The 12171-nt window shown below is 37.8% G+C and overlaps 1 protein-coding gene across 2 annotated transcripts in view; it reads right to left on the minus strand.

Annotated features, from left to right (window-relative positions):
* The window catches only part of LOC125771409 (uncharacterized protein DDB_G0283357), a 64521-nt gene that overhangs the window by 16330 nt on the left and 36020 nt on the right, over positions 1-12171 (minus strand). The window contains exons 3-5 of one of the 2 annotated variants that reach the window (XM_049441986.1): positions 11118-11820; positions 2351-2462; positions 243-1827 (exon numbers count right to left, since the gene is read on the minus strand). In XM_049441986.1, coding sequence (XP_049297943.1) covers positions 243-1827; positions 2351-2462; positions 11118-11206 — 1786 coding nt within the window. In that variant the 5' untranslated portion in view covers positions 11207-11820. The remainder of the gene's footprint in view (positions 1-242; positions 1828-2350; positions 2463-11117; positions 11821-12171) is intronic. The other variant, XM_049441987.1, reaches the window with a different exon arrangement.

Below are 12171 nucleotides of genomic sequence, written 5' to 3' on the forward strand. Positions count from 1 at the left end.
TCTTCCGAATTGTTAGTTTCGTTCGCCGGGCGGTATATTTTTACTACCGGCGAACTAAGCGGATAAATTTATCATGGCTTTTAGATAAAAAGCCAATGGCTCATCTTGCAGTCGAAATTATGACTTTCTGAACGGCACGTCCCGTATGTCGGATAAAGCGCACTGCAAACAAAGCGTTGTGAAGATAGAAAACAACAAAAATGGTAATGGTAGAGGAAAAAGTTGTTCCGTGACACACTTACCCGGTGACGTGCCGTCGGTAGAATATCCGGTCGAGTAAGCACTTTCCGGCGATGAAAGCGTATGACCCATCGGTCCATGCGGATGATGATGGTGGTGACCGTGCGTTGATGGATGATGCAGATGGTGTACGGTTGGTGACGGTGCAGGTCCAAGTGCACCCGGTCCAGTTCCTCCTGTTCCTGGTGGTGGTGGTGACGATGACGAGGACGATGACGACAGGGGTTGTTGCTTTCCCGACGGAAGTGGTTGTGCCGGTGGATGCAGATGTGTCGTGACGTTATTGATCTGGTACTGCTGATGATGATGATGATGCTGCTGATGTTGATGATGGTAGGATCCAGCGTTGGTGGAGTTCCCAGTGCCGTTGGTTGTTGTGGTGGCATTGTTGTTATTAACATGATTCAATTTACTGTTGCCACCGTCCGGTGCGTTCGACCGTGCACCCGTCAGCTTGTGAAACTTGCTGGTAAAGCTGGCCGTCAATGAGCTTCCGCTGGTGATCGTTTTACCCGTGCCGGAAGCCGAACCGTCGAGGTGGATACTATTGTTATTGTTATTATTATTGCCATTGATAATGCGATTACTTTTGATGGTAGGTGCAGCGGGACGTAGTACAGGTGATGTGCAGGCGGATGTACCACGGGTAGGAAGTGGAGATGCGTTCCTACTGCTGCCACCATCGCCGGGAGTGGAGTTGGAAGTTGTCTGACTATTGGAGGAATAGTGTAAGTTGTTGTTGTTGTTGCCATTGTGTGGTTGTTGCTGCTGCTGCTGTTGCTGTTCATAGTAGGGACCGTACGGTTTGGTGGGTGGATTTTGTTGCTGCTGCTGCAATAGTTTACCATACTTATTCTCACTGGCGGCAGATGGCGCAACCGGTTGAGTTCGTGCCAGCGGTTGCTGATGATGGCCATTGGAGCTTCCATAGTGTGTGGGAAGTGTTCCACTGGCCAGATGGTTATTGTTGTGGTGATTGTTATTTACGCTGTAGTGCGTCGAGTTGACGGACGAGGACGAGGATGAGCTGATGCGTGTTGCGGCCGGATGTAGACGCTTAATGCGAGCACCTTCGAATGGATGCATCTCTTCGAGCAGTTCATTGCTGGAACTGGTTGCCGTCGAGTAGGTACTGCGCGTCACCGTAGGTGTGTGTACCGTCATCAGATGCCCATTGTGTCCGGTGGAAACCGGGCCCCTTGATGGGCCGGTATTTCCTGCGTGAAAGTCAAACTCCGGCATGGTGTATGGGAGCGAACTGTCCACCGCGTACGAATCGACACTTTTCGAATAGTACACGTTTGTCGGTCCCGATTCAAGTGTGTAAGATGAACCGTTGCGTGAAATGCTTTTGGGCGATGATACGCCGGGATTGAATTGCTGCTGCTGTTGCTGCTGCTGCTGATGGTGAAATGATGATGGACCCGATTGCCCATTCACGGTGCCGTACCCGGTCGTCCAGTACTGGGCGCCTCCATCGGGCGTTTGTCTTTGGTGGATGCGGTGCTGTACGGGATAGTGATCAGATTTCGGTGAAATCGGAACATTGTCCTGGTTCGGTGAGTGCCAACCGCGGCGACTAGTGGTCTGTCAAACGAAAAAGGTGGGATTTTGGGAGTGGAGTTAGGCGTTGAACTATTGACCTATATAGCACATAAATCATAAATAATAGTATTTCAGCATTAAATAATCAACGTAAGCAATTCTACGCTGGTTTTTCATAGTTCATAGATATTTCTAGATACGAAATTAATGAGAAAAAAATCATTTTAACATTTATCATGTTTTGTTGAATTGATTATTTTCAGCGTCTTACACCATATACACCATAACAATAAAAGAGAAAAAATAAATAAATTAATCATATTTTATAGTTTTATTAACTTAACATAAAAATATTATTATTTAGTACAGAGACATATTTAATTTCTGGAAAACAGAGAAAAAAATTATAGGCAAGGTTGTCTTTAGGTAATCTATTGAAAAACTTTTGTGAAATAAAAACTTATTTTTATTTGTGAAACTATTCCATTTGTTTTAATTGTTTTAAAAATGCTTTTTGTTTATAAATGAATTTTAATTAATTAAAAATAATACTTATCAATCTTACATGGCTTTGAATCGGTGAAACTTCGCTGCGTCTTGCAGGGCTACCGATGTTGGAATCTGCTGCAAATGAACCACTCTTGTAGCCATTTTGCGTCGTCAGGACACCGAAGTTGCTGTTGCAAAGAAAGGAAATAAAGTAGAAGGAAGAGCAAGAGAGAGAGAGAGCGTTAAAACAGATCCATTAATTGACCGAGTAGGAGTCAGTGGAAGAATTATAGTGTTCACTTAATGTTTACATTCCGCTTGCGTCAAAAGGTCATGTATATTGACCCCTCATGGGGGTGTGTGGAATAGCAAAACAGCTTCAGGGGGATTAATTGAAATGTAGTGATATAAATTATTCCCGGTGTGGAGTCATTTTTCAGCACAAGCAAATAAATGAAAAGAAATTAATTATTCAACAAGCGCCCGTACAACAACACACAGCCGGTAGAACAACTGGACACACAAAACGAGCTTAATATTGGCTTCTTAGCTGTGGCTTCTATAATACGTTGCAGACAGGGAGGAACAAAACATAAACTTTAGTGGTTGAATTTTACCGAATGTCGATAGAATTGCCCTTAATATAGCAGTCTTGGTGTAGAAAAAGAACAAAAAAATGTAAGCACTTGTACCAGGTAAATGGTCTCAGCTGGGATTAGGCGAAATCTTCCTTTCCGTTGTTCTTTTCTTATATTGCATATGTTGCTTCTTCTTCTACTTCCCCTAAGTTGCACAAGCGAACATTCCGCATTTTGCTAATTCAATTGGTTGGCAAAAGTGAAAAACTTATCGTAAATCAGGTGCATGACGAAATGCGGTCGCCTGTCGAAGCAGTGGCGCACTCAGCAAGTTGGGTGGAAGTTTCCGACACTTTTCCGGTCCGTTTGTAAGTGTAGTACGTGTCATGTGAAGAGTACGTGTGTTTTTTTCCCTTCTCCCGTGACCAGCGTTTGATGAACTTCTTGGGAGGGAGAATTAGTTTTTCTTTCGGTTTAAATATCGTTCGAGGTTTCGTTCGAGAAAATGTAGCAAAAAAGGAAAGTCTATCTATCTTAATGCTTCGGTTCGCCAGATAACGATAGTTTTGTCAGCTATAGTTTACGATTTGTCTATATCCAGGTTCAAAATGGAATTAAACTCACCGTAAAAGAAAGATACACGCCCTGACGTGACAGTAAAGTAAACAGATAAATAAAAATTGCTGTTTCTCCTTCGTGCAAAATTAATAACGTTACAAATTGTACTGCAATGATCATCTGGTGTTTAAACATTTAATGCGTAATGCCAAATTTAATCTGGCGGTAAAATATATCAGTCCCAAAGTTGTGTTTTTTTACTAAAAGTTCTTTTCCTTTTAGTCTTTGTGCTACGTGAAGAAAAGTGCCCAGAAAGATAACAAGCGTCGTTAAATATATTGCTTCCACTCATGAGCCCGACTTTTTTTATTTCACCCGAAAACCCCGGCCCGAGCATTTGATTGTGTCCGTAGAGCAGAAATAGATAGCAAAATCCAAAACCACTCATACGTGGGTGCGCCAGCAGGAAAGACTAGATTAAAACAAGCAGAAACCAGTTCCAATGGGCTAACTTTTTCGACCGTATCTCTTTAGTTTAGCAAAACGGAAAGCACTCACACCGCATCTTTCGCTTCCCGTTTCTTTTTTTTGCGATGGTTTTAGTTTCTGTTGCGGTTATTCTGTCAAGCCTTCATCTCCCCCCCCCCCCTCACGTGTGCTTTTTTTTGTTGGGCGGTTGGGTCGGCCAGGAAATACCACAAGACTTTCATGGCGGACAGAAAGAAGGGGAAAGTATTTCGATCCCATCATGGTGCCGGTCGGTCGATAAATTTTTATAAGCACATTTCCCATTGGAAAAATAAAACTTAGAAGCACCCATGATGCTTCAAAACACTTTCACCACACGTTTTTGGAATTAACAGAAAAGTAAAAGAGATTATATTATATCAAACTTTTATGAAGTTAACATGCTTTGTAATAATGAGTAATATAAATATCTGAGCTATTCATTAAGTAAGTTGCATGAACTAATAAAAATGAAGTTGAATATTTTATAATGAAAGTAGATCACAATTCATATTATTATCTAAATCTGCTGTTTGTCATCAACGTTCAAATTTGAATGTTTAAACGGCGTTACAATAACAACTGTTTTGAAAATTGACGTTTTAAAGCAGTTCATTAGAGATTATTTTTGTGATAAGATGTGTGATTAAAAACCTATTAATTTATCCCTCAATTGTATAATTTAATTGTTATTCTTTCAACAACAATCAAAAGAGAATATTTCACTAAATAAACAACTGTTTAAAGGTTAAACTTTCATATTTTCACATTTCATTGTGTCTATACTTTTGGTGAAAATAAATGAAAAACAGTGCAAAATTTTTAAAATGATTGTCAAATCATATTTTTAAAATAGAGTTAAAATAATCAAATTGAACTTTTCAAAAATTTAAAATGAAATGTTGTAGATGAAAACCATCAGGTTGTGAGTCCTTTTTACTTCACTCTTCTGTATGCTACATTCTGTATGAAAAACATTCCAAAATTGAAAATCCCAAAATCGAAAAAGAACCTGCGGTAGAATTACTAATGAAACGAATTAAATCTGAACCAGCTTATCTGTACACATTTCGATGTGACTTGGGAGTTTAGAAGTAATGGAAGCAACAAAACATAACCATCGCATGATATGGGGTGTAGCTTTTAAGCAGAACCCATTATCCGGTGAGACTGAGACGCGCTTACATATGGAGCGATATGGATATGGAGCGAGTAAAGTAGGTTTTAAAGATGCACATGTGTTTAAGAGCGAAACATGACTAGCTCATAAATGTTTTTCACTTGTATTACATGAGTATGCGAGAAAAGCATTAACACTCAGCAGTGCTGGCTGTCTACTGGAGAGCATGAGCAGAGAGTGTTGTATCAAGGACAGAACCGTTTTGTCGCAAAATGTTAGTATTATTGGTGAATTTTGAAGAACACGAATGAAACGTTTCACAAGTCTGAAGGTAACAACAATTTCATTCGTTCTTATGTTCAGCGATAAAATGAAGCAGTGGATTACAAGTATTCGCGTTTTGTAAAACATGCTTTATGGAAAGTATCTGATGAGAGTTTATTAATAAGGGTAAAATGAGTTATAAAATCGTTGATGTGTAGATACAATTTCAAAGTGATAAAACGCAACATTGCAAATTCGATCGCAAGCGATCGCAAGCTAGTCGATGTCGCGGATATGAGCATAAGCGAACGGTTGCATGAAATTAAATTTTATTCAACATGAAATCCATTCGCTGTTCATCCAATTTTGCAACCCGGAGCATTTAAGCGAACGGATGCAGATGTCAACGTAGTTTGAAATGCGACGTGACGGAACAGAAATTGTAATCGGATTTCATTTACACATCGGTGTTATAGTCGCGAATCGTTTGCTCATGCACGATGAATGGCGCATAAACAAGTACCATCCCAACACACACACACACACACACACACACACACACCCACTGTGGATGCTGTCGTTTTTGATAAAGGTACGTACGGTTAGCTTTTTGACTGGTGGCAGACACGAATTGTAAAACGGGGTTATGGAAATGCCAACAAAATGGCAATGACGCACTGCTACTGGCTTGAAGCAGATGGAATGGTATAATTAGGATAGACATTTTTCACCATTTTACTACCTAACGGTTATGGGGGTGAATGTTGTCAGTATTTTTGATGTGAAGCTATGTTAATGGAGGATGTAATTTAATAAACATACTCATTTACTCCGCTAAGTATTGTATGAGCATTTTATGCAAAGCTGCTTTTATTTATACATGCGTGGGAAGGTGCGATTGTTTTTAATTTTATTTTTTTTTTATTTTAAAAAGAACATTTATGCCAGTGTTTAAGCGGAGCAATAGGCATTGAAGGAAACATTTAGATTTACTGTCAATATGGAGAAAAATTGTACGATGATAAGACATTTTAATAATGGAGTTAATCCTCAGTAACGCTACAGCTAAGATTCTAAAGCTTATCACTAATTATCTGTTATGCGGATTGCCTACTCATAGGCGCGAATAGGTTGTCATGTGTTTTGAGATGTTTTGAGTGTTATTATAAAGTAATATAATATAATTTCAATATAATATAAGTTTTAACTGTTATAAAACTTCAAAAAACTGTTCCAAATGTAAAATTACTGTAATAAAAATGAAAGTATTCATTTCATTTCAATTCATTTTCAATATAATATAAGTTTTAACTGTTATAAAACTTCAAAAAACTGTTCCAAATGTAAAATTACTGTAATAAAAATGAAAGTATTCATTTTAATTTAATTTGTGATCTTTTATTTTTATATTTACATGAGCTAAGATCACATGCTTCTAATGTTTTTTTTAATGTTTCCGTTATGTTAGTACATCGTGCAAAAAACAGTAGACAACCGAACGATGCCTAATAAATATAGCTCAAGAGTCAATTAGACAGAAATTATTCCCCCATGTTCCTTCTTTTTCTTCAACACAATGGCAAATAAAAGAGAATGGCAAATTGCCAACCACCGGAACGAAGCGCTAACTGTCAACGGGATAGATGATTGGATCCCAGTACAAATCTGTCTAGACAAATGTACAATAGATTTGTGCCCGGCAATGCTATCGAACTCGTGCAATCTTTTGCCAAATCTCACTCTCCGCCACTCGGCAATACCGAATGTTCCATAAAATAATTGTGCTGAAACCTACATTCTGTACAAAAACACATCCACACACATAAACGAAGACCGTTCGATGCTGAAGAAGAGAAATGTGTCTCTGCAGGAATTTAGCCGATTTTAAATCATCCATTCGAGGCACATTCCTCGGGCTTTGGACATTCCATACAAACACGGAAGGTTTTGCTTTTTCGGGGTATAATCGAAAAAATCGATTTTATTTATTATTGGCTCGTAAAATGTTCTTCCGGAGAGGGGTTTTTTTTGGGGATTCTCTTTCCTTATCTTTTGCATTGCTGCCTTTGCCGCTTGTCCACGAAGTGCTTCAAGAGTGTTGAAAGCTGTCACTTAATTGAGGCGTAAAATCAAATCGTACCCGTCTGCCGGTTAACATCTGTCAGCTTAAAATGGGGCTTCACTATTTGCTCGATTTAGAGAAAGTGTACGGCATTCGCTCACACGCTGACGGATACGCCCTGCTCCATCAACACATCACGCTTGTTCCAAATCGAATTAGTGACACATAAAGAACGAATCCGAGACTAGTGCGCGAATAAGGTTTTGTTGGAAAACCAGAGTCAGGATTTTTTTTTGTTGTGAATCTTGTGGAGTTTCTATTTTTGATTGTTTTGGGACGAAACTGGCTGAAAATAGTCGACTTCGTGGTTGTATTTTTCGTCATTTCTCGCAACAGAGGCAAATAGTGTGTACACAGTAGACGATAGCCTTGCAAGAAGGTAGTGATTGTAGGAAGATAAATGAAAAAAAGGCACGAAGAAAAATATACAAACATGAATGATGAATTGCTAGTACGAAATTGTCTCGAAAAGCTTAGATAGAAAACTGAATACAGCACGGTCCAGGGTATGTGAAGTATAGAGAGATAGAGTAGGCGAGAGAGTAAACATTGTCTGCGTTGGTAAAAGTTCCATCTTCAGCAGTTTCAGTTGTGAGGCTATGTGTGGGCGAATTTTCAAACTGTTTAAGGATGTGGGTAAAATTGAAGCCTTGTGGTAAAGCGATATAGAGCACACTTGTACCACGATTACGGAAGGTGCTCTGGTTCGTATACTTCACCAACGCTAAAACTAGTGTGTTAGTTTCATCCACTTTTTCATCAACATCATCATTGTCATCCCAATCATGTGGTGCATTTCGAATGATGCAGTCATGTTGTTGTGTTTTTTTTTGCTTGCTTCATCCTTCGTTTCAGGTTTTTTTTTGTATTCCAAGAACCCCCTGGACAACAAAAAAAAGGCCGCAATTGTTTCGACCGAGGCTTTTCGACGATACCGCATTTCAAGGTCTAATATAAAGGGATAGGCTTGGCAGGGAAAAGGTACTTCTTCTCCCTGCCATGACGTTCAATGGTTAGATGGTTTATTCATCCCATTTCATAACGCTTCGCTTCTAACGTATGTTATTTTTTGTAGCATTGTGCAAAAGTTGAGTAATGGAAAAACTGTCTAGTTGATGTTTTTTGGTAGTCATTTTGCGGACCGTTCTTCTTGATTCGTAGAGAATGTTAGGGTACGGAAAGTTTCCCTGTTTTTAAACTGGTGCTGGAAGTTTTCTGTGTGCTTTAAATTGGGAGGATAGTAAAACAAAAAAAAACGGGCAAAACAAACATAAAATGTAAGCGAGGAGCGTAATTTGCAAGTGTAAAGAAGTTGGTGTTCTTTTATGAGGTGGAAATGAAGGGAAGAGGATGATTAAAATATAAGAAAAAAAAGGAATTTAAAATCATCTTATTTAGATCAAAATTCAAGTTGTTTATGGGAAGTATTCTTGTCTGCTTTTGGAGCAAATAATGTAAATATTTTAACTATATATAATAATAATTAAATAATTCAATAATGCTATAATTAAATTTCAATTTATAATCGTTGCCGATAAATGAAGTAATGAAAATTTGTCTCATATTTACACATTTACTCTCATATTTAATTTGTGGTAATATAACGAAAATCTATCGATTTCTCTAAGTTTAAATTGAGGAGAGTTTAAATGGTTCAGTTGCAAGGGTACTCAATTTAAAAAATAAATACGAATTTAAACAAATCCTTCTACTTTTACGTACTTCAGAAACGTCATCAACTCTTTCAGTGAGTATACCTTCAAGGGGACACGCTAGTCATCCAATATATGAGAAAGTTTTGCTTTTAAAAAATTCTCCAAATGGCCTGTTTTTTTGAAATTCTGAGTGTATATCCCCCTTTAAGACAGTTGTCATTTTGTTTTGACTTGTAAATCCTTTCTAATGGACAATAAGTATAAGTATAAAAGACCCAAATTAATTGTCTAATATCAACATGAAAAAACTGTTGGATTCATTCTGTTTTTAAAAGGAGGGAAAACTTCATGAATGAACGATAAAAATACTTACTGAATTAGAAGCAAAAATGGAGGGTTTGAAACAAAATTTAACGACAACTACTTTAAGTTAATCTACATTATGTTTCACAACTAAAACATCTAAAATATTTTATCTTGTTTCCATACAATATTTGCGTTAAACTGATTGGTTTTGTGTTATTTTAAAACATTATCAAAACTGAATAAGAAAACTGCGCATTAGACACTGACAAAGCATCCTCTTCGACGGTGTGTTGCAGTTGCAGTCAGCCATGGGTAAATATTTTCAAACAAAGTTTGAAACAGCGCTGAAACCAATCAAGCCATAATGGCATAAAAGTTGATTATGGTCGTTAGATACTTTGATCATGTTATGCCGACAGAACGGAAACTCGCTGTGTGCCGCTGTTTTCTGTCAATCTGCATTGCAACAAACGAAAAGTGAATCGTTGCTGCGCTACTGCAGTGACTAAGCCCGTTTTGCAAGTGAAAGTTGAACGAGTCGACACGGGGCACGTTTCAGGTACGTGCATCGATAGCAAATGATGGGCAGAAATTGTGACAAAGGCTACGGCCGAAAACCGTTCCGCACAGTTCGGTGAGCTGATAAGCTTTCGTTTTCATTATTTGTACGTCAAATCACTAGCCACCGTTTGCTTACAACAAAATGTTTGTCTGTCTGGCAAAAAAGCCAAGCCTAGGCCTGTGTACAATTCGTGTAGAGGCCCGTGTTTTGTAGCATAAAATGATTTTATTTTGCAAACGGGTGGAAAGCAGAAAAAGAGAAAGACGAAAGACGCAGAATCCAATGAAAGTGTTTCGATGTAAAAGAAAGTTCCATTGCAAGCTTGGGTTTTTTAATGTTTCGGAATGGGATGTAACCGAAAATGCTTTGAGGGAATTACTTTGTGCATAGTGTCGTTACGCAAAAAAAACACGAAACAAAGAAAATAATTGAAAATTGAAAGAAAAACCAGAGAAGAAAGAATGTTTGAAATTCCCAAGAAACAAAAAAAGATATATTTGAATGAAAATAAAAGTAGGAGGAGAGTTGTTTAAAAAAATACACAATGATCAAAAAAATGTAAGAGTTTGTTTCAGCTTAACTTAGCTTATTCTTTGGTAAAATTAGTTTAACTAATTTCTTCTGATAAAACTTTGTAATAATACAAAAATATAACAAATAATTTTAATTCCCAAGAAACAAAAGCAACGAATTCGAATGAAAACGAAAATAGGAAAGGAAGAAAGTTGTTTAACAGATAACGATATGAGAATGATAAGAATCTCTTGAAGCTTAATAAAACTTGTTTATTGTTAAAAAATTGTAATATTGAGTACTTTTGATAAACTTCCTAAGAATAAAAAAGAAATAAAAATAATTAACATTACTTAAAGGAAAACTCAATAAATTAACAAATTTTATAATACAAAACAACTAATTTCTTAAAATCCTTTTTCATATTCTAAAACTTTTTGAGCTTTAAAACTGTCGAGTGCAAATGTAGCTAAAATCGTGCATGTGTTCGATGTCTTTTTATGTTTGAACGTTTGCTTTACTGTATATTACGTTTATGCTATTTCCTGCTATAAGATATCAACCCTTTCCTGCTTTGGATGTTATACAACTCCATCGAACAATCTCATCCCCAAGCAAAAAATAAAAAAGGGAAGCAATAGCATCCGTTTCGACTTACCCGTTGGTTCCGGATTTATTTTTGTTTCCCTTTTTTCTCGGTCGCACAATATGATTTTCCATCCATGATCGCAATTTGGAACCGAACATCTTTCGTTTCCCAGTAGACTCATACACAACCGTTTTGTGTTGTGCCGTTTTGTGTTATCTGGATATTTTTGCTTCGCTTTTCTGCTGTTGTTGCTCTTCTTCCTGGTGAGTAAATGTCTTATTTTGTGTGGACTATCACCAAACACTCGGGAGCGATCGCTTGCACGTTTCAGTAGTAGGATGTCCCTGCTGTAGCATAACTGCAAGTCGGTAAGAACTGGGTTAGGTGTCAGGATATCTGGTAATGTTCGGAAAGTGTATTTTTTTGTTTGGGTTTTTTTTCGGTTTAATAGTCCTTTTTGGATAGTTTGTCAATGTCCTGCTGTTGTCTCTGCAGTGAGTGGTTTTATTTTTAGACTAAACCAGAATCACACTTTATAACACACAGCTTTTTGTTTGCCTCACAGTTATTGAATGTCTTTGTGTCTTTCACTTATCTGAGTTCGTCAGATTGCACAGACGCAAAAGAAAAGGTCACAAACGAACGAACGAACGAACAGAAATGAGGAATAGGACGAGCTACACTTAATTCACTGCTGCAGCTTGTCATCCACTCGGGATCTGGAATACCGCAGGAATAGCCCTTCGAGCCTCAGGGCAGTAGCCGGTGAAACCTGAAAGTGAAAAAGAAAGGAACAGAAAAAGATATGTTTAATTCCTACCCATTTCACATTAATTGCATTTCTTAGTAAAGGCGGTTAGGTTTTTTTTCCCTCCCCCTTTTTTTGGCTGAGTGCTGAATTTCCTTTGATAACGGTAGGCCAGATGCTTTTGTTGTTTTTTTTGGGGGCGCGAATATTTTGTCTGAACTCTTCACATTCTCGGGATGCTTTTGTTTATCGTTATTATCAAGTTTTGCAGCAGTTCGTTTAGGTGAAGGCGTGGATGGTGCAAAACGGATTCACCAGCAGTAGCTGACATCAATGAGATTAATAAGAGTCTTTAAATTCCTTTCGAAAGAGAAA

This window comes from Anopheles funestus, chromosome 3RL (assembly GCF_943734845.2).
Source record: "Anopheles funestus chromosome 3RL, idAnoFuneDA-416_04, whole genome shotgun sequence".
Classification (NCBI taxonomy): Eukaryota; Metazoa; Arthropoda; class Insecta; order Diptera; family Culicidae; genus Anopheles; species Anopheles funestus.